The sequence below is a fragment of the Mustela erminea genome, chromosome 1 (assembly GCF_009829155.1).
Source record: "Mustela erminea isolate mMusErm1 chromosome 1, mMusErm1.Pri, whole genome shotgun sequence".
NCBI classification, from domain to species: domain Eukaryota; kingdom Metazoa; phylum Chordata; class Mammalia; order Carnivora; family Mustelidae; genus Mustela; species Mustela erminea.
The window spans coordinates 208112052-208134354 of NC_045614.1; the positions used below are offsets into that span (position 1 = coordinate 208112052).

Consider the following 22303-nt stretch of genomic DNA (forward strand, 5'->3'; position numbering starts at 1 on the left):
GCACACAAGCTCAGCTGCTCACCATTCCCAGGAACGTGCTGACTTTCTCAACTCCCCGCCATGGTGACCCTGGTCCTTCCACGTGGTGTCCCCAGGCTCCTCCACCGACCCCTCACGTCCATCAAATCCCTCCAGTGCCAAACGGGTCACGGAGCTTTCCCTGATGCCCCCTTGGGAGACGGTACTCCCACAAGCTCCCGACAGCTGGGTCATGCCACCAAACGCCAATTACGGAAGAGTTACGTTCACAGTCACTGTTCCCCTTAACAGACACGGCAGGACCGTGTCTTACGCCTCTAGGTGTTCCCAACAGCGCTGGGCCCAGCGCTTGTCAAACAGCAAGCGCTCAGTGAACATCTACTTAACGAAGACTTCTAAACTGAACTCCAAACACACACTCATTTCTGCACAGGGCAGCAGGAGTCATTCGAGTCACAAAATAAATTAGCTATTTCAGGGGGCTGTTCTCTGGCGGGTAGGGGAAGCGGACAAGCAGCAGACCCCCCGGATCCATCGGTCGAGCGGGCACAGTGTGCTGGCGTGAGGGCTGCCTGCTAAACGCCCACAGAGCACCACGTGGGCCCCTCACTCAGGCCTGCTCCTTCAGGGATGGCCACGGACCATCCTTAGAGCGTGAGGCCAGGCCTTCCGCGGGAGCCGGGGTATGACGGAAGGGAGCGCCCTCCATCGAGCTCTCCCCGAGAACCACAAAGGTACGAGAGAAAACCTGGGGAGCTTGCTGTCGGAACATGCTCCCCAAGTCTCAGGACGGCGCCTTCAAAGGCTGCCACTGGCCCCTCCAGGCCCAACCTCACCTGAAGTTCACGAGGCTGAGGTCATTCTGTTCATACGCCCGGAGGAGAAGTAAAATCTTCTGATCTAGAAGCCAAACCAAGGCCCATTTAGAAAGCTGAACCGTCACATGGTCCTCCCATCCTGTCACACCGCCTGATCTCATGCTCCCAAGTCACACGGCCTGGTCCCCTCACACTGCCCGGTCACACGGCCTGGTCCCTTCACACTCCCCAGTCACAGGGCCTGCCTGGTGCCGTCACACTCCCTGGTCACACCCTCTAGTTACAACACTTGCCTGGTCCCCACACTCCCTGGCCATACCACCCAGGCCCCACACCCTTACCCAGGACGCTGAGAGTGGCACCATAGGCCCCAAGGAGCACCGCAAAGTGACTGCTTTCACAGACAGAGGGACACATCTTCACCACCACGGACATCAGATCCACCAGCGCTTCTGGAAGGAAACAAGACTGAACTGTGCAGCAGCGCAAGGGGATGTGCGCGCGAGAAGAGAAGTAGAAGAGGAAGCGTCTCGGGAACATTTAAATGCTTTTGAAATGCCTTCTCTGAACAATATCGGTCTCTGGCCTGAGCTGCCTCCTCTCTTTCCCTTCTTAAAAGCAGCCTGTCTTCACCACCATGTCTCTCCCCAGGGCTTCGGCAAGGCTGTCACTGCTCTCTTCGCTCCCCCTCCCACACCTGAAGCCGCCAAAGATTTTCAAGCTTAAGCAGCTCCGAGACTGTGCTGGCAACCTCTGCAGCTCTACTCCTGCCGAAATAAACGGCGGGGCCTTCGTGCTTTTCCTACCCGCATTCCAGCAACTCGGGGGTCGGCTCTCTTCAGTTAGCCGTGGTCACAGACCGACCGTGGGGACGTCTACCGGCCTGAGCAGGTTCATGTTGTCTCTAAGTAGAGCGTGGCTTCAAGGGGACAGGACCCTTCGGACCATCTCCTCTGACCTCTCCCGCAGCCTACACCAAACTCGGGGTCACGGGCGCTAAAATAAACCCTACTGAGCTGGGGCAGAGCTTCCAGAACCTGGCCTTTCTGACAGCTTCCTGGCAGGGAACTGTTAACTGGGACGTTCAAACTCTTCACCCTTGAGGAAAGTTTCAATCTTCTGATTAAAGCATTTCACACAACTAAACAGCTTCTCTTAGGGCAGACCCACAATGAACTTCCCCCAATTCCCAGATTTTAACACTTGCCCGTGGCATGAACATTAAGACCTGAAACGTGACTTCTAGAAGCCAGAACAGACTTTGAAGAGAAGTCTGTATTTGCTGCTTGGCCCGATGTCAGAGGAAACACTTCTTGAGCTTGGATTTGAGAGAAACAAAATACCCTAACGCCATTCTGGTAACGCTTCCTTAGCTCGGAAAACGCATCGGTGGTAAATCTTGGTGCACAGCGAGCGCCACAAATCAAGAAATAAAATCTGTTTCTGAAATGGGACGGTGGGGGAAGGGGGGGTCACCTTTTACTTGATTGTCTGGGTTTTCCTCTTCTTCAGATTTCAGCAGAGTCGGCAAAAACAGAGAGTGCTGCGTGAGCATCATGTGGACCACGGGGAGCTGGATGAGCTTCGCGCACACGGAGTTTTCTGGAAGATACAGGTGCTGTATGGCAGCGTGGAGGGCCTTCAAAAATGCGTGGTCCTGATACCGAAATCTAGGAGGCAAGCATCGGGGGTGCGGGGGGGAAGAGCTTCATATAGGGGAGTTTTATTTCACAGGAGACAATAAAAAACCTTTTTCTCGGCATTTTCCAAAGATAAATTTCTACCACACCGTAAAGGTGAAAATTCTACAGCGCACACCCATCGACCCATGCTGATCCCACTACGGTCACTGTTGGACACTCGCTTGGTCACCCTCCTAGCCCTCCACGTGCGGCAGGGGGCACTTCTGAAAACAGGGACAGGATGCGTTCATTTTCCTGCAGTGCGAACACCAAACCAACCTCCTATTTGACTGAAGTGCCAGGAGGCAGATTCGCTGCACCTGAACCAAGACCACTCAGCCCACCCTGCCACGGCAGCCTCCCTCCTTCCTCACGTCCAGCGACTGGGAAACCCCATCCGGGGCTTCAGAGGCCTCCTCGGCCTTAAACCCCTCAGAACCCACCGAAGACATGAGAGCATCCTGCTCTCGAACAAAGCAGCTTTTCTGTCAGGTGGGACTCACTGACATTAAGAATCACTTAATGTACAGGGGGCATTCTAGAAATACACATTAGCCAAAGCCTGGGAGAAATGTCACCATTTCATGATGGTAATCCTCGGGGGTCATCGATCTGTGACCTGCCTTCACGTCTTTCTCTCCTCTGGGACAGTATTTTTCTGTTTCAACGTGGTGACTCATCAGGGAAGAGAAAATCAGGGGCACAACGAGGAAGTTTCGTGACTACCTGACTGCTGGAAACCGAAGAGTCTGACCGTATCAAGTGTGAGTGAGGATGTGAGGAAAACGCGCACTAGGGGAGCTCGGAAACTGCAGACAGCGAGTGAAAAATCTAGTAAAGCCGAAGCTGTGGCCACACTCCCCACCAGCGAGCGCCCCTCCCTGAGAAAACCGGGCACGAGGCACGAGGGGGTGCACAGCCTTCACTGCGGGCATGGGAGGGACGGGGAGAGAGGAAGATGTCCACGGGCGGGGGCTGACGGCAGAACTAGGCCCCACCGCGCAGCGAAAACAAATGGGCTGAGATCTGTGTGTATCAGCTTGGGGAACTCAAAAGCACTTGAGCGCAAAAAAAAAAAAAAACCCACATAAGTGATAGACACATTGGTACAGGAAGTGAAGCCAACTAAAATAATGTCACTACTGCTTAGAGACAGGCCGGCGTGCAACCAAGGTAGGAAAACACCCACGGCAGTGACAAGCCTGACCTCAGGAGAGTGACGCTTTGTGGGGAGGGAGGAGGATCGGGACAAACACAGGAAGCTGTCGGCATTATTCAAACTGGGCGCTGCTCTAGTATTCTCTGCACACTTCTGGTTTCTAAAAATTAAAAGGCCTCCTCTGTCATCATCTCCAGAAGCCAGCTCCATGTCAGTGGGCAAATCGTCCAGCCGCACCGGCATCCCACACCCCGTCATCTGTGAACCGGGAGCGCCGCGTGGTCCCCAGATGCCATGCGGATGAGACACCCCGTGGGCTCAGTGTCGCACGCTCACGCCCACGCTGAATCACCCCGACAGAGCAAATGGACTCACTTGAGTCCAGTCTTCACGAATTTCTGCCAATCACCAGGATCAACTTCGTTAAGAGAACTCTGTGAATTAAAGAAGCAAGAAATATTCAGGGGTCATCTCCAATTAATTTAAAATTGAAAATACAGAGCTTAAATGAGAGCCGTCCAGGAAACACGGAATTCGGTGACCTAAGCAAGCCACAAAAGCACACAGCTGTTTCTTTCTTGGATTTTTTTCTAAGCTGTTTTATTACTTCTGTGAGTAGCTCTGTCATTTCATTAGCGTGTCTATGGTCACCAAATAGCAGGAAAAAAAATCCTGACAGCCCTGTTACCTTTCCCTTTGTCCACCAATTCAGAAGGCGCTTGTGGCCTACGTCACACACAGGGCCAGACACACATGGCTTACATACCGGACAGCACCTCTCCCCAGGGGAAGACCTTTGCCCCACGGGCAGGGCCGGTGCTGGCCCACAGTCCCTGAGGTAGAGAAAATCTCCAAATATGGCGCCCAGTGAAACCAGAGGGCTGGGTGCTCTGGAGGGAGGGAACTTCGTGGGATGATGAAAATCTCTGACAGGAGTGTGGGCACAAGGTCTATGTGCATTTGTTAACACTAAACCCCACGCTTAACAGCCTGTATTTCACACACACACACACACACACGGAGCTGTATTTCACAATACAGGCTGGGCTGTTCCATGTGCCCCCCTCGTTCTGCCATATTTGGGCTTCTAGAAACCTTGAATGCACAAACCTGTAACAAGGAATTAAGGCTGAGATACGGGTTACGAAGTCTCTTGATACAAGGTAAGCAAACTGCTTGATCTATAATCTATGAATCTATTTATCACATTACTGTCACCTGGGGTTATTTTCCTGAGGATTATTTTTTAAATTTGGGTCCAGACTTCAAACACAAGTCACAGACCTTATGAGTTTTAGTGTAATTTTATATCATGCACTGAGGAATAATTCATATGCTTCAAGATGTTATTCCTGTGCAAAAAAATAAAGAATTCTTTTTAAAAGAATGCTTCAATAGAAGGGAATAATGACCACAAATAAGAGCTGACTATTTCCAAATATTATGACAGCTCTAGACTCACAGTGGCAAGAAGACCCGGAAACCCCAATCATAAGAATCTTAAAACTACTCGAAGGCACATCACGATCACGTTGCTTTAAAAAACGTTAAAAAAAAGATCCTAAGGGAGGGGAACAAAGGTTAAGAATGACAGACTTATCGAGAACAACGTATGCCAGAAGACAGGAAAGCAATGCTTCAAAATGCTCACAGGAAATACAAAACCTGGAATGAAACTTCCCAACTCATTCTCAGGGCTGTGTTACCCGATCCTAAAACCTGACAAAGAACAACTGCCAGAAAATGAAATCATGCACACAGAAGGAAAAATTCTTAATAAAATATCACCATCAAAAATAAAATCTTAATAAAATTCTTAATAAAATAATAAAAATTCTTAATAAAATATCACCAATAAAAGATATTAAAATATCTTAATAAAATATCAAATCCAATAATATGGAAAAACCGTAATACACTGCCATCAAGCAGGTGTATGCCGGGAATGTGAAGTTCATTTAACCACCAAAAGCCAATTAATGTAAGTCATCTTATTAACAGACTAAGTAAGAAAAAAAAACCCATAAACCGTTTCAGTAGAAGTGAAGCGTGCTTAACGAAATCCCACATCTGTTCACGGAAGAAGGCAGTGCACGGTCCCGGGGCCTCCCCCAGCTGCCGCTTTGCCTCTCGGACTTGACCGTGCTCATCTCCCGCTAGTTCTGGGAGCACGGCCGTGAACTCTGCTGTCTATTCCACTCTTCCCCTTCTAAGTGCAGTCAGGCTCTCCACGGAAAGGAAAGACACCTACCAGCAGCTCACGGAACCTCAGCAGCATCTGCCGCTCCTGATCCCGGGCGCTGTCGTGGTCGTGCTGGCCCCCACTGAAAGACGCAATCAGCCATTTCACACAGGACTCCAACAGAGCCGTCCTCCAGGCACGCAGCTCTCCGGCCGACCCCTCCAGCACTGCCGACACAGAGTCGGCCACACTCCAACTGCAGCAGGGGACAAAAGGTGCAGAGTCAGGGGCATGGCCTACTTGCCTCCAGCTTAAGTGTCCCTCACATTACAGTGGGCCACCTGGGACAGGTGCCCTGAGTCCCACTGCCCCGCAGCACCCAAGCACCGGAGTCCCTGGCTGCCCTGGCCATTGTTCTACCCTCTAGATGCCAGAAGTGACAACCACCCCTACTGCCCACCCACTGAGTTGTGATAATAAAAAATGTCAGACGTGGCCAACTGTCCCCAGGAGGGGAGCAAAATCACCCCCGGTTGAGAACTGCTGCTCTCAGGGCGTCAGACCCAGCCATCCACTCATGGAGATGGGCTCGCTCCAGGCAGGATGGCTGGAGGAAGACTTCCTGGAGGAGGCGCCTTCTCATCGATGGGCATGACAGCAGTGCGGCAACTTTTCACTAGTTTATAAAAACTACTGGGATGCGGCGCCTGGGTGGCTCAGTGGGTTAAAGCCTCTGCCTTCGGCTCAGGTCGTGATCCCAGGGTCCAGGGACTGAGCCCCACATTGGGCTCTCTGCTCAGCGGGGAGCCTGCTTCCTCCTCTCTCTGCCTGCCTCTCTGCCTACTTGTGATCTCTGTCAAATAAATAAAATCTTCAAAAAAAACAAAACAAAACAAACTACTGGGAAAAGTGAAGCAGAGATGGACGCAAGCCTTCCTACCTCTCGTGCCTGCCTGGAGTCTGCAGCAAGTTGGGCAAATGGTCCACGAGGACAGCAAGGTCCTTGGCTTTTGCAAACGGGACCAGCTGGGCCAGGACCTCCTGATGCAGCCCGGACGCTGGGGGCCCCTCTGTGCTGAGAAGCCTGGTCTGCAGCCGTCTCCACACAGCCTTCCTCAAGACAGGAATGACAGCAGAGGACACTAGGCAGAGACAAAAAGGAGAAACCGTCACATGCTGCTGTGTCTGGGACCAGCATGTACCAGCTCACAGAGCCCACGGCTAACTTTCAGGAACTTGTGACTGGCTGGGTTCACGCTCGTAGCTTGAGGCTGGCCAGGGCAGAAGCACAGATGCCAAAGAGACAGGCAAACGCAAAGGCCAGTTGGTTAAACGCTGCCCAGCACGTCACTGGTCCTCTGGCAGTCAACCCTCCGACACGGCCCTGAGCATAGGCCTAGCTCCAAGCTGGGCATGGGACTCTGAGGACCAAAGTTCAGGACTCACTCAGGACTCGTGCCTCAAAGGCATGGGAACGGGAGAGGCACGTCAGAAGTGCCCCAAGAGTCACTGACTAAAGGGGGCACTTGGGTGGCTCAGTTGGGTAAGCATCCAACTGTTGGGTTCAGCTCAGGTTGCGATCTCCTGGGTTGTGAGATCGAGCCCTCCGCCGGGCTCCCTGCTCAGTGTGGAGTCGCTGGACATTCTCTCTCTCCCGCTCTCTCTGCCCCTCCCTCTCGCTCCCCCTCCACATGCCCCTCAAGTAAATAAATCTTAAAAGAAAAAAGAGGAATCACTGATAAAAGCAGGTTCTGTGACTTTTAAAAACCATCTGTCATTGCTGCTATGAAGTCATGACACCCTGAGGGAAAGCAATAAGTGAACAATTATTCATATACACAATAAAAAAAAAAAATGAAGTAATTTCAGGTGAATAAAAAGTGCCTCAGCCCCGAAAGCCTGCAGGTGGAAGACGGGGGCTGGGCCCAAGCCGCCTCCACTCAGCATCACTGTCACCACTGCTGGTGAGGACAAGGAACAGGACAAAGGGAGGTCACCCCGAATGCCTCCCTTGCCCCGGGGAGGACCTTCCTCGACCCAGCCCGCCCTGGCTTCCCATGGGGGACTTGGGGTGGACGGGAGCGTGGGGGTAGCACCTCACACCACAGGCTGAGATGTGGGGCGGTGAGTGCGAATGTCTCCTGTCTCTCCATCTCCAGGGCTGGGTCAGTGTCTGGGGAGGAGAGAACTTCACCCAAACCCCAAACATGGAAGTTCCAGGTCAGAAACGGCCCTCTGCCTTAGCACCGCCGGCTGCCCAAAGCCCACAGCTCCCGTACCTCCCGCCGGGCGTGCGAAGCGTCCCTGCGTCCTGGCCCGGAGGTAGGCGTCGAGGAGCGGGAGGAAGTCGTCCAGGCGCTCCTGCAGGCAGAGCCCCGCGCCGGGCCGCGCGCACCACAGCTCGAAGCGCAGGACGTGGGTGCAGCTCAGCGACAGGAGCAGGGTGGCGACGCCGAGGGCCGCCTGCGTCCGCCGGGCCAGGCAGTAGTCGAGCACGTCGACCCCGACGGCGGGGGCCAGCGCGGGCTCTCTCTGCAGGGTGTGCAGCAACACAGCGTCTAGCTCGTCCACGGCCAGCGCGGGGAGCAGAGCCCCCAGGCCTCTCACAAACTCAGAGGCCCAAAGGAGCTCGCTGCTCTGCAGCGGGTCCTGGGGGCTGCTGGCCAACAGCTGGACCAGGGTCTTGCCGAGCGCATTCAGGTGTCTCTCCTTCCCCGGAGACTTCGGGAGCCGCTGGGCCACCAGCTGGGCCTCAGGCAGGCTCAGCAGGGCCAGGGTGACCTCTCGGAGCTGGGCACCCTCCATGTAGGGATGCAGCCCCTGCAGGGCCTCCAGCTGCGGGAGCGTCTTCGGCAGCGCTGTAGCCGAGCCTGTCCTCCTGTGTCGCAGCTCCTTCAGCACGCTCTGAGTGATGGCCTCGGAGTACTTGGCCAGCAGGCCCCGCTGACCCGTGCGCTGGAGGACCGGGGCGCTGACCAGCAGCAGCTGCAGGACCCCGGCGCTGAGGTGGGCCGCCAGGAGTTTCACAAGGACAGGGCTGAGGGCGTGTGGCGGGATGGCCTGTTGCTCCAGGGCCAGGAACCAGCCCTCCAGCGTGGGGTGTCTGAGGATGGCCATGAGCACCTCCTCCAGCGTCTGAAATACAGCGACAAGGCACAGACCTCACACACGGCCCAGGGCCAGCCCGCTGTAGGATGGAGGGCGGACAACAGCATCCCTGAGCCCTTCTATCCACGAGCCCGAGCTCTCCCGCTCCTCTCAGGGCCATCCCACAGCACCCCAACCCAAGCCCAGTCAAAGCTGTATCCTGACAGCAGTGCATCCCACCAGCACAACCCCCAGCCCCCAGGGCGACTGTGACGCTGATGGAGACCGGGCTGGTGCCCCACCCACACCGGCAGGGGCTGACCAATTCAGCCTGAACAAACGGATCAACCATACAACGGGGCTTGGCTACGCAGCAACGCCCAGTGTGCTGAAGGCCGGTCACCTGGCTCCTGCTTAGCGGCCCTGCCCTCTGACGACGGTCTGACTGAGGGACACGGGCATCCCAGGAGCAGCGGGGTCACGGCATGCGAGAGACCCCACATCTGGGAATGGCAGATGGGGATCAAGCAGCTGGGTGAGCCCAGGTGCAGGAACTGAAGGTCACATGCAGGTAGAGGCTGAGCCCTGAGCGACCCCCGGGGGACCAGCTCTGACCCCCGCTGTGTTCAGACCACCCAGCGGAAAGCGGCTGCGTGCCCCTGCCGGGTGACAGGATAATCTGATCCAGTCGTTCTAAACCGCCATGGGGAACACTAATCCCAGCACTCAGAGTGACCAAAGAGATCAGACGAGGCCATCCGTGAGAAGCGTGGCGTGAAGAGTGCGGCTGCTTCCCAAGCTCAGTGAAACAGCGAACACAGAGGGTGGTGAGAGAAAGACACACCCTGGCCCATCAGCGGCGGCCTGGGGGTCCCCAGCAGGGGGGAGGCTGCTTCCTGAAGCCATGAGCTCCCGCTCTGGAGCTACCGGGCCGGCCGCACCCACCGCCCAGCCTTCGTTCGACCCGGGCCGCTACTGCTCCAAAGGAGAACGTTCCCAGTTTCTCAAGATGCTCACATTGCCCGGTGTGAGGGCAACTGCTCGGAGGGAAGGCGACTGGAAAGCTGCACACCACGTCATACCGTGCTTCTCTGCAGGCGCAGGAGTTAGGGGTCAGGGGCTAAGTTGGGGAGTACAGTGTCTCTTTTGCAGTGTTCTGTCCTTATTTATCTACAACGAACATGTCCTCATGTTGGATCAGAAGGAAAGGGAGGGCCAGGGTCCAAGATGCGACAGGCACAGGCTAACAAGACCCACAGCAGGACAGCAACAGTACCTTGTCACCGGCCAGCTCCAGCGAGGCCACGCACTCCATGTCCAAAAAGAGGTCGGATTCGGCCTGGGCAGCCTCACACTTCTGCTGGTTCTGTGCATCCAGCTGCACACAGTGGACGACCAGGCGCCGGAGGAGGTCCAGGAGGAGCTGCAGGACGGCAGGGCCTGCGCTTCGGCCCAGCTGTGAGGACGAGAGCCGCACGATTGCTCAGGGGCCAGGAAAAGCCTCGAAGTCACCATGACCGTGACTACCCCGTCCCCACGTGACCAGAAACAAGGAGAGAAACAGGCTCGAGTGGCAACTCCTCATAAAACACCAAGAACCTCAAATTCCTCTCCCAGTAAGATGTGCCCCCGAACCTTGCTGAAGCATGGGGGTTTATCCTGACCAAGGTGAGGGAAACCCACACCGCAACTCTGTAAACCACATTGGGAACAGAAAGCTCACCAGTGAAGGACAAAATTACAACTTATGAAAGACGGTGGGTCTGGCCGTGCACTGATCCAGTCCGCTGTGGGGAGAGGCCGGCCTGATGGGCGGCGGCCCTAGCAGCAGGGTCGGCCATGGCGGCTCCCGGTCTGCAGCTGTCTGGGGGGGGGACAGCTGTGCTGAGGGGGCCAGATTCTGTGAGGCTACTGAGGCCTGCAGAAAACCCACCTCTGCATGTCTGCTCCAGGAAAAAACAGCAGTCCGGGAGAGAGGGGCAGGCCATGAACTAGCAGCCAAGACTCCCCAGCTGCGGGGGGACCTCACGGCCCTGTGTATGCCACGTCATGAAGTCTCCTCGTGAGCAACAGGGTGACAGTGAGACTCCCCCAACACCGCCAAGCGGTCTGGACCCAACTCCAAGGGGGCTGTTCTGGAGGCAGAGATGTGGGGACACGTGGGGTTTGCGGGAAAGGGGAGCGGCGCTGACCTGGCCGAAGTTCTCCACGGTGCTCCGGAGGTAGAGCAGCAGGTGTTTGGCCGAGCGCAGGAGCCGGGGCATCGGGACGTGCGGGAGGGCGGCCCGCAGCTGTGCCTGGACCTGCTCGTCCAGGAGCGCGCCCTGGCTCTCGTAGGCCGTCTGCAGCAGGGCGGCGAAGGAGGCGGCGGGAGGACCCCGGGGGGCGAGGCTGCCTGGCATCTGAAGGGGCTTGGGGAGGCAGCAAAAGCCCGGAGAGGAGGAAACACAGACAACCACAGAAGAAAAAGGTACACGGTCAGCTAAGAGAGGTACAGGGTGACGTTCACAACAAGGGGACACTTCCCAATCACGTCCCAATACTAAAAAATATGGGACTGCATGCTGTTTTATTTCAGTCAATTAAGCCGCAGTGTTCAGTCACTCGTTTGTCCCTAGAGGGCGTAAACACGAAGGCACTGGATGGGGAAGGCGTTCACATGCGGGGGAACGTGTGTCTGGAGCTGCATGCAACAGACATTTCACTCAGAAGAGGCACTGTGCGGCCAAGCACCTGACTCGTGATGTCGGCTCAGGTCCTGATCTCGAGCCCCGCATCAGGCTCTGCGCTCAGTGGGGAGAGTGCCTCTCCCTCTGCCCCTCGCCTCGCTCATGCTCGCTCTCTCACTCTCAAATACATAAATAAATAACATCTTAAAAAGCAGAGTCACTGTGAAAGTGGCAGGGAAGTGGGAGGTCCGTGCAGGAGCCGGCTCGGTAAGCCCCAGCCTTCCAGAGTCCTGCTGGCTCCCCAGCAGCCCGGGGCAGAGTACCTTGTTGGGAGACTAACAAGACAGTGGACAGAATGAAGACAAATTTCTGGAGTTCTACCTCAAACCGAAGTTGTTGATTTCTTCTATGACAATCACTCTGCCTTTTTTGGTGACCCTCAGGCACCTTGTACTACCGTGACTCCACACACTCCACTTCCTAGGCCAGTGAAGCGAGGCTGTGTGTCCGGAAACCAGCAGACGTCCTGGCACGGTCCCGGGACCGACAGCCACACTGCTCGGAACCACAGAGAGAGGCCAACCCCCGGATCCCGCGGTAGACCTGTGAACCGAACACCCTCAGGGAGGAGCCCAGAGACCACATCTGACGCCCCCTGGAGCGTGAGAAGCACTGCTGACTACTCGACAGAGAGGGGACACCTTCCTTCGAGCACCCAGGAGGTGCAGCCCTGAACTGCGACACGTCCCCTGAGCTCTGACCAGCCACCCCCCAGTCTGAAGCACAGCCTAGCCCCCAGAGAAAGGTGACATCGGCTGGGAAGGGGGTGGATGCTGGAGTCCACTGCCTGGCCGGAATCCTGACCCTGCCCCCACTGCTGCCTCGTGACAGAATCACTGTGCCTCAGTTTCCCCATGTGTATAATAAGGCCAGTAAGTCCTGACATCCTCGGAGTTGCTGTGAGGATTAAGTGACTTGAAAGGCGATCGTACCCCCTAGCAGCGGGCCCTGATGAACGGAAATGTGCAACCACCATAGACATGGCTACAGATACCACAAGGCAAGGAGGCCCTGAGCTGCCTTTTTCAAGAACAGCTAAAAACTCAGTGTATAAAAAAAAATGCACGCCACACTTAACTGCTCCCCAGGCCCCCCAACGTTCATAAATAGTCTGCACTGGGGCCAGACCTACAGCACCCATTACAAAAATGTAGTCCCCCTGGGGCGCCTGGGTGGCTCAGTGGGTTAAGCCTCTGCCTTTGGGTCAGGTCATGACCCCAGGGTCCTGGGATAGAGTCCCGCATCGGGCTCTCTGCTCAGTGGGGAGCCTGCTTCCTCCTCTCTCTCTGCCTGCCTCTCTGCCTACTTGTGATCTCTGACAAATAAATAAATTTAAAAAACAGACAAACAAACAAACAAAAATGTAGTCCCCACATAAAGAAAGAAAATTCTTTGTTTCCACTTTCCCAGTCTTCACAGAATGGAGACTACTGGGGGCCGCCACGGCCCGGGCTGACAGCTGAGCCCGCATGGCTGAGGGGCGTGCTAAGGCCCGCCGAGGCAAGCTAGGACCCAGGCATACCATACCTGGTAGGGGAAACTGGGAGGGGAAAAGACAACCTCCCTCCTGACCCAAGCTGGCACAGTGACAAGGCGGCCATGCAGCTCGCGGGAAACTCAGTCCCTGCATCCCTGACACACCCATGGGTATGTGGGTAGCCATCCACCCATATAGCCGCTGGGCCGCCGTGGTGCCCTGAGCTCCTTCTCTCGTGCAGGGAGACCAGAAGGTTAACAAGCTCCTCCCTGGAAACCGAGCAGCCGGACAGCCATCCGGCGGGGGCACAGCCAGCGTGGCCCACGGATGACACCTCGGGGTTTCACAGGCCAAGGCCTGGCCTCCGTGGGAGCAGCGAGGCTGCAGCTCACCAAGGCCTCTCGGGCGGGCTCCGGGATCCAGCGGCTGTAGTACCCGTGGAACCGGGCCAGCTGATGACCGCAAGACGGAACTGGAGGCTCCAACTTGTCGTAAGCCTGAAGCAGCAGACACAGAGCCAGAGGGTCTCTCTGGGTGTGGAGGAGGTCTGTCAGCACTGCCGTCAGGTACGCCACGACGCTCTCTCCTGAAGGGGAGTGAGACATGTGAGCGTGGCTGCTGGGACCACCCTTCTGTGACCCATCAATCACACCAACTCCCACACGTATACGAGACCCGCAAAATGCACGCCAGAAAGGCAGATGCTATCACTGCAGAGCACACCCAGGCCCCGTCCCGTTGAATGTGTGACACACGCACTCAGGCTTCTGGTCCCAAGGCCTGGAAGTGCAGACGCAGGTGCAGAAGCAGTGGTGCAGAAGCCACGGAGGCCAGGACTCGCTCGGTGCTCCCCAACTGATTTCCCGTCCTTGGCACACGGGCCTCCCCTGTGGGGAGGCTGTGACCATGTGACTGATGTCACTACTTCCAGACCTGGACAGAACAGCCTCTGCCTCACTGCCCACTCTCTCTTCCTCTTCCACACTGACCTCAGATGCATGTTGAGATGGCACAGCTACCAGATGGGAGTGGCCTGGGTCCCTGAGCTACCTCCCAGAGGACAATCACCCAAGAGAGCAACGTGACCTGTGCTGGACTACGCCAAGGTCTAGAAGAACACCTTTCCTTGTTAAACCACGACGTGTCAGGGCTTATTTGTTCCTGCAGCAAAGCGTGAGCAAGCCTGACTAAGGACACCATTATGATCTGTGAGTACTTCCTTGGTTCTTAGTTCCAGCAATTTCCACCAAGTATGAAGGACTTGTAGCCTAGCATCATGATAAGAATAAACGATGAAGAGAAAACATGAGTGTTGTAGCAGGGCTCTCTGCGGCCATGCAAATGACTATGGATTTATCCTCAAATGACCACTCTCCGCAAGTCCAGCCAGCCCCTGGATTCTTATCCCTACATGTTTAGCTCTAGAGACCAGGAAGCTATCACGTTGGTGGGTCTGAATCTTGTTGCCTTGGAGTTTCAGCAATTACTCCCGGAGCCCCTGGACTCACAGCACCTACCCCAAGAGACCCAGCCGGACGACATACCCAGGGTATCCCGACGACACACAGGTACCTGTTTCACTTTCCGTCCCGAGGAGCAACTTATTCCTGGCTTCCAGGGCAGCGGGCACCACAGCACTGAATGGGAACGTGAGTAGGATCATGTCTTCATTCAGTAAGAATCCAATTTCCTCGTCCAAGCCTTCACTGCCCTCCACCAGGACGTCCACCATGTCCAGAACATCTGAGTCAGAAAAGGGAGAGTCAAACCAAGGCCAAGAGCCCCCGAAAGGAACCCACTGCAAAGAGCTCCACAGGAAGGGAGCACGTTTGATAAAAGCTAAATGTTTCTGGGGGAAAAAGCTTAACATGAAGGCTGATTCTAAACCGGTCGGGACATCGCCTATGAAATCTTGAGATCTTTGCCAGACAAAATGCAGGCTCTCCAGCTCAGGTGGTAAGAGACTGAAGTTTCCTCAAGTGACACAGACAAGCTCCCAAACCTTAACCCGGATATTCAGGCAAACAAAGGAAAATCTGAGAAGCAAAAAGGGTAAGGGTTGAAGCGTAGACCAGAGCCAATGACTGGATTAAAACCCTGACTTTCCTAGGTACTAGCTGTGTGACTTCAGCTAATTACCTAACCTCTCTGTGTCTCGGCTGCCTTATCACTGTACAAAATGAGGATAAGGACACCTGCCCTGTAGGGTGCGTCACAAGGTTGCAGGAGGTAGATTTATGAAGAGCTGAGATCAGCATCTGGCACAGAGGAACACTGCACAAACAAAAATTACCCAGCAAACAGACTCTGTACCTACTCCTTGTTCTACGAGCGAATAAGGCTATTTTCATTTCCAGAGCAGGCTGATCGCTGACTCAAAGAAACAGGTGTGTGCACTCTGCATTAAGACACGAATGCGCTTCTCATTTTCATCACTAACTGGCCACAGTGGCTCGATCTTCGGAAGCCCGAGGAGCACAGAGGCAGGGGCGCCTACCGTCGATGTGAGAGACGGGAATGCTGACATCGTCGGCATCCTGCTTCGTCCCAGTGGCCTGCAGCGTGCTGGCTTCCTGGACAAAGTCAGAGGCTTTGTCTGTGTAGGAATAGGGATTCGCCACCAACGTCAGCAAAACCTGGGCATTGAAGAGTCAAGCAGAAAACACTGAGATGGTCACAAATGAAATACAAATATGCCCAAAAAATCTTACCAGTAAAATAAGGAAAGAGTTAACATGTCAGCAGTCCTCCATAAGAACAATAATGTTTCCCCAAAGTTTTTTTTAACTTTGTGTTATAGAATTAAAAAAAAAAATTCCATTTAGTATAAACCATTGCTTTTAATATCACGCTAAGCATACCACTATTCTCTGTCCAAAAGCAGATCCTCAAAAGGAAACTAAAATAGTACACGGTAATACAGTCCCATTTTACAGTTTTGACAACGAAGCGAATTCTGACATCTCAGCAGAATTAGGAAGTAAGCCAGAAACAGGGCATTCGGCACCAGGGCATCAAAAATGCCTTAATTATACTAAAGTGCAATTGGCATATTTACTAATGTGCTCCTCAAACACCGGAAATAGGTGCCTACCCGTTCCAAAAACTGAATCACGGTCTCTCGTTTCTCCTCCGCGGTGTCCTCTAGGTGCTCCAGCCACAGCTCCAGCTCCCTCCAGGTGTGCTCGAACACCCCCGTGTCCCGCAGAATCTGTCAGGAAGCAGACCCCGGGGGGCGGCGTTGGTGGGTAGGGGGCAGAACGGAGGCTGCGCTCTGTGGGAGCCCAAGGAGACCCAAGGGCACAGAGGGGTCAAAGTCTCATGTGCAGCCCTACTCCAAAAGCCACTCTTTGAAAGCAGCACTCCCGAGGTTGAGGGAAACAAGGAAGAGACATCATCCCGCGCCCTGTGAGCGATCACCCCATCTCTGGTCTTGCTGTCTCCTATTCCTTTCCGTCAACTCCTAAATAATAAAAAGAAAAAAGCCTCCAGCTGCTACTTAGGAGTCTGGTTTTTCTATCCGGATTTTCACAAAGGTAGACATGCATGACAGCAGCCCACCATCAGCCTGCATGAAATTCTCCAAGGCGACACACCGCTCATATCACACTGGGTCGCGTCAGATCGCGTCGCGTTGCGTCACATCACGTCACCACAGTGTGGCCCCTGAAGCCTCAGACCTGGGGCAAGGAGCACCAGCATTTCTAAGAGAACAGAATGTGTTAAGGGGCAGGATCTTGAATCAGGGGGATTAAGTGATGTCCCCAAATGGCCTGATGCCACAGACTGAGCGTCTGAGCAGTCCCAGTGCACGAGCCCTGCCCCGAAGGGAGACCCAATGGTGCCAATCCCGCCTGTGTGCAGTCAGCGATCACGAAATCAGGCTGGGGTCAAGAGCAGGCCTACAGGGAAATGGCAACTAGCAGAGGTCAAGACCCAGACATTCTCGTTGTTCGAGCAGCTCAGGTGAGAAGGTTATAAGGCAGCAAGACAATCGGCCCCTCAAATAAAGGAAGAATCTCTGCATCCGAAAAACCATCAGGAATTCTATAGCACCCATGAGACGTCCGCTGGACAGCAGAAACAAGGAATGCGATTTCCTACAGCTACACCAAGTGAGTACCAAGACTGAGAAGCTGACAGTCCAACTCTCTGTCCCTTCCACTGACTCTGACACCCGTGCTGTGGGTGACCGAGGAGGTCAGGACAGCTGAGCCCCGGAGAAGGCTGGGAGAAGCAAGAGGGATCGTCTATTTGAACAGTTCCCCGAAGGGCCAGAAATCCATTTATTGAGTCCACACGCCCTACAGCATGATCACAAGTCCTCTCCCCTGCAATCTGACCATTTCATCATTCCCGTTCATTACGGGAACACCACGTCCAGAGAGGCTGAGGGACCTGTCCAGTGCCACCCAGGAAGGAGCAGAACCAAGACTCAGATCTGGGAACAGAACCTCAAAGCCTGCATTTCCCACTTTGCCGTGCTACCTCTCGGGAACGCAGCTGGGTTGAGACATCATAAATTACAATTGTCAAATAACCTCCCATTTTTAAATTGAAAGAGGCCCTGATACACCCTTCAATCAACAACTGTTTACCAAGTACCTTCCATAACAAAGAGTGAAAATGCCCTCAGAATCAGGGACTGGTAGAACAGCCTCACCTTTATAATCAGGAGTCTGGTGGATGACTTGAGCTGCAGGTGGCTGCTGGTCACGAACATTTTCATCAGTAAGTAAAATACTGACCGCTCTCCTCCGACAATGTCTGCATCGGGCCCTTCCTGGAGTTTGAAGAGCGGCACGTGATCAACACTGCAACGGCCTCAGGACACAGAGCAAACAGGTACCGCACGCCATGCGTGCCCCCCCTCCCCCCGCCCCGTGCTCCCAGGCCTCTGACCTCCTCTCACTGTAACCGCGAGCTGGCAAGACTGCTGGGATCTTAGACTGGGGAGCCTCAGGACCTCAACGAAACCCCTGACCAGCAGCTGGGCCAGCTGCATTTCAGCACGATGCCGGCGTGGGCACAACCGACCCTTTAGACACAACTTAGCCTCTCGCAAAGGCTTCTGAGCTTCAAATGCGCATCTCAGCGGAGAATGCGGCTCCAGATCCCTGGTCCCAGTGCCATCAAGGCTGTCTGGCTGGGGTGTCCCTGCAGCCCCTGGCAATGATGGTGACCCCGAACACGTGAAGGGCTTGGTGTTCGCGAAGCCCAGCAGACAGCACCTTGCAGGCAGAAGATGGCACACTGAACATAAGTTAACAGTTGAACACCAGTTCTTGTGAAGTTAAGAGGCCTCCCTCTGTTCACTTTCCAAATAAATCATCAGGATCCCGTTGGCCCTGTTCAGCTGAGGTGAACAACTCAACGACACCCCTGACCAGTCACCTCTCTGGGGTCCATGGCAGTGACCTCGCAGTGAGGTGCTGAGACTGAGAGCTGGGCTGTAGGCGACATGGCCTGGGGCCAGTCCTGGGTCCTCCGACTACGGCTGGCACCCTGCACAGGTGCCCCGGCTGCCCCGTCTTTAAGTGCTATAAGGGGTGGACACAGGGAGCACATGTGTCAAACCTCAACTACGATGCCCGTGAACCTCAGGAGAGGACCTGGGGAAAGGCACAGACCCCAGTACTCCCCACATTCTCAGGCCTTTGCAGAAATACAACACGTAAAAATGCCCACATCCATTGCCACCCTATTGGTTCCATAAGATTTTAAGTAAGATCTAAGTCACTGAAACACCAGCGATCTGAGCTACTGAGAATCACATTCTGACAATGTTTAGTTTTCCCCTGGTCATTTCTCCTTCGGATAGAAGCCAAAGGCATCCTGTGCTTAAATACACAGATTAAGTATCTGCCACACCTTGAGTTCGCTTTGATTCAAAGTTATATTCTCCAGAAAGCTCTAGAAGACATTCTTAAAGGCAGAAAAAAATGCCAACAATTTTTACCGATTCTTCCGTCAGCCTCAATCCTTTCCTAGCTTGGTGTCTATTCCTGTATCTCTGTCTTACCTTCTTCCAGGATAAGGACAAAGGAGAAGAAATGTATTTTATTTATTTCCAAAAAGGTTTTAAAATAGTAAGCAAAAGGTAAAGCCTTCAATATTAAAAAAAGCAAAATAATAATAATAAAAAAATAAAAAAACCAAACTCCCAAGAACCAGCAATGATACCGCTTCAGTCAGGACACACGAAAACACCCTATTTTGCAAAAGCAGAGACTCCAAAGCCTCCTGGTTCACCATCAGGCCCTGGCCTCTGCTCTGAATGCGTCTGAGAAGGGATGCATGAATGCTGTCTTGGAAACCAACAGTCAGGTTCTGATCCAGTCAGCAATTTCCAGGCCAAAACACCAGCATGCCTGCGAGGTAGTTAACAGATGGTGGGAACTCTCTGCTTCCTACCTGTGCCTTTAACCATAAAAACTTGCTGGCAGGCAGCTCCAGAGCCACTTTGAGAATGTGATGCTGCAGAATGGGGGGCACCGGGTCTCGGAGGCCCTGCTCGGAGATGACGCCTGTGGGCAGGAGAGAGGAACGCAGACAGGAAGTCCCGCGGAGGAAGGTGCCCAGCCCCTGATGCCCTGGTCCAGGGGGACTAGAGAAGGAGCTCCCCTGGCAGAGATAAGAAGGAGCTCCCCTTGTCCCAGGCCCACTCTTCTGCCTGCCTCCCCCCGGCCCCACACTGTGGCCAAACCTTCAGCAAAGAGCCTGAACTCCCACCTGCCCCGAGCAGCCCACTGGCCCCCACTGACCCCTCCCTACAGCCTGAAGCGCAGCCCTCATGCCCCAGATCGCAGAGATGTCAGAAGCACCCTGTGGCCACCGGAGCCCCAGCCTGGGTCCTTATCCTCGGCCCTGCAGTCTGGGTTTCTCTTCGCTTGGGAACGACACAGTACTAAACAGTACATGGTCAATTCCATACTCCCACAGCAGAGAGAACCTTTTGCCTTCAAACAATTAAGAAGTTAATTATAGTTTCTCATCAGGATTATTCCAATAGCTTATATAAATCCCAGGAATGATATTTCTGCAAGCGTTCTTCGGTAGGCCCAATTACGAAATCGATTTTATTAGACAAACTTTTCCATCAAGGAAACGTGACCAGGCAAGCATAACGTTACTTTTACAAGATGCGGTTTGAACCTGCCTCACTGGGGAGAACGTGAGTCAGTGATGTCAGAAGTGCCTCTGTGCAGATGGGACATCCCTTCTCAGTGGCTCTCAGTTCCTTTTTTTTAATTAATTGATTTATTTTTATTTAAATTCAATTAACACTTAATGTGCTATTGGCTTTAGAGGCAGAGGCCAGTGATTCATCAGTCTTCCATAACAGCCAGTGCTCACTACATCAGGTACCCTCTGATCCCTGCACCCCTGCTCCTTTGAAAAGAAGCTTCAGACTTAACGTCACACGATCGGATTTGTCCTCCTCCCCAGCAGACAGCTCGGGCTGCCTGCCTTCTCCGGTCTCCACCTGCTGCTAAGTGTTCATCTCATGTTTACTTAAGGAAGACCGACTATTTAAAATACATTAGTCCAGGGAACCTGGGTGGCTCAGGGGGTTAAAGCCTCTACCTTCGGCTCAGGTCATGATCCCAGCATCCTGGGATAGGGCCCTGCATCAGGGATAGGGCCTCAGCAGGGAGCCTGCTTCCTCCTCTCTCTCTGCCTGCCTCTCTGCCTACTTGTGATCTCTGTCTACCAAATAAATAAATAAAATCTTTAAAATATATTAGTCTAAACACACACAACCAGACTGGGGGCTCAGGCATGCCGGTGAAGCTGCCCACGAGCTCTCCTGGCCCCAGCTCCGGGGCTCTGCTCTGGCTTAGCTGGGTTTCCTTCCTGCAACCCCCCCCACCCACAACACCCCCAGCGGAGGAGTGCCTGCGGTCTCGGGGGACGTACCTTTCAGGAGCTTGCTGAAGTCAAAGTTGTACTGCATGACCACATGTGGGACCACCTTCTGGTAAAGGCACAGGACCTGGAGCAGAGCGGCCTTCAGAAGAATGGTTTCCGCATCATCTGAACCAAGATCAGACACGTTAAAGAAAGAAACATACTTGTTCTTTGTCCTTCATCAGCCTTCGAGGCACCCGTGACCCACTGCAGTCAACCCCAGGCCGAACGCAGAGGCTGCAGACGGATCCCTATGAAGCCAGCGTGGTCAAGACCATCCAAACAGACTGGACTTAAGTCCTGATGTCGGTGCTGTGACCCGAGACAGGTCACAGCTGCTCTGACTCTCTGTGCTCGGGTGCCCTCGATGAACAATGGGGACACAGCAGCACCTCCCCGCTCAGGGCCACCATAAGGACTGAGAAGCCCAGAGACAAGATACGAGACCCACTGCCTGGCAGGCTAATGACAAGGTCTGAGTCGATGTGTCTCATTACTGGGGGGACTGTGTAGCCCACTTCTATCTGCAGAGCAAATGAGCGCCCCTACCCCCACATGGAAAGGCCAGAGTACATGGCACCCACCATTCCAGTCTCTAGAGAGTCACGGTCCTCGAATAAAGCTTGGGCGCATTTCCAACAGATCCCTTGAAAGCACCTGCAGGCAGGCGGTGTCCCCGGCTGCCCGTACCCCCCGTCGGCACACAGCAGAGCCCCACAATGCTCACCGCACTCGGGAGCCACACAGGTGGCCGGAGTCCGGCCGTCCTTCCTCTTTGCTTTCTCGTCATCCTGTTTCGCGTCCTGCTTTCGAAGGGACTGCCAGACCCACACGATGGTGTTGAGGTCTGGTAAAATCTAAAAGGGAAAACAAACAAACAAAAAAATAGTCCCATTCAACAAGGGACGAAAACAAATGAAATGGACCTACTAATGAGAAGCGGAAACAAAGGGAGGATTCGAGCACGTGTGGGTGCGTGTGAGTGTGTAAGAGACGGGGTGTGGGAGGGACACAGGCCCACATCCTCTGTGAGTTCTGCCCTGTGCTGACTCCCGCGACTGTATGGCAAGGACTTGGTGGAAAAACAAGCACCCATATTTACAATAAAACCCCAAAATTCATTTGCCTGAGCAGGACACTGGGAAAAGGAAACCAGCTTTCAGGCCCCGCCCAGCATGACCTTGGCTCCTTTGGGGCGGGAGCCCCGTCTGCAGATGAGGACTGCCCTTACTAGAAGAGGCCCTGGGGAGGAAGACATACGAGGGACCTCCCGGCCACC

At 54.2% G+C, this 22303-nt stretch overlaps 1 protein-coding gene across 1 annotated transcript in view; it reads right to left on the reverse strand.

Annotated features, from left to right (window-relative positions):
• URB1 (URB1 ribosome biogenesis homolog) overlaps positions 1 to 22303 on the reverse strand; it is a 67976-nt gene that overhangs the window by 21296 nt on the left and 24377 nt on the right. Inside the window, exons 12-28 of the mRNA XM_032353767.1 lie at positions 21752 to 21881; positions 21034 to 21150; positions 19528 to 19640; positions 17777 to 17896; positions 16208 to 16324; positions 15611 to 15749; positions 14686 to 14856; positions 13506 to 13699; positions 11100 to 11318; positions 10184 to 10363; positions 8100 to 8955; positions 6761 to 6962; positions 5890 to 6076; positions 4014 to 4072; positions 2274 to 2467; positions 1139 to 1249; positions 816 to 879 (exon numbers count right to left, since the gene is read on the reverse strand). Of these exons, the coding sequence (XP_032209658.1) occupies positions 816 to 879; positions 1139 to 1249; positions 2274 to 2467; positions 4014 to 4072; positions 5890 to 6076; positions 6761 to 6962; positions 8100 to 8955; positions 10184 to 10363; positions 11100 to 11318; positions 13506 to 13699; positions 14686 to 14856; positions 15611 to 15749; positions 16208 to 16324; positions 17777 to 17896; positions 19528 to 19640; positions 21034 to 21150; positions 21752 to 21881 (3173 nt within the window). The remainder of the gene's footprint in view (positions 1 to 815; positions 880 to 1138; positions 1250 to 2273; positions 2468 to 4013; positions 4073 to 5889; positions 6077 to 6760; positions 6963 to 8099; positions 8956 to 10183; positions 10364 to 11099; positions 11319 to 13505; positions 13700 to 14685; positions 14857 to 15610; positions 15750 to 16207; positions 16325 to 17776; positions 17897 to 19527; positions 19641 to 21033; positions 21151 to 21751; positions 21882 to 22303) is intronic.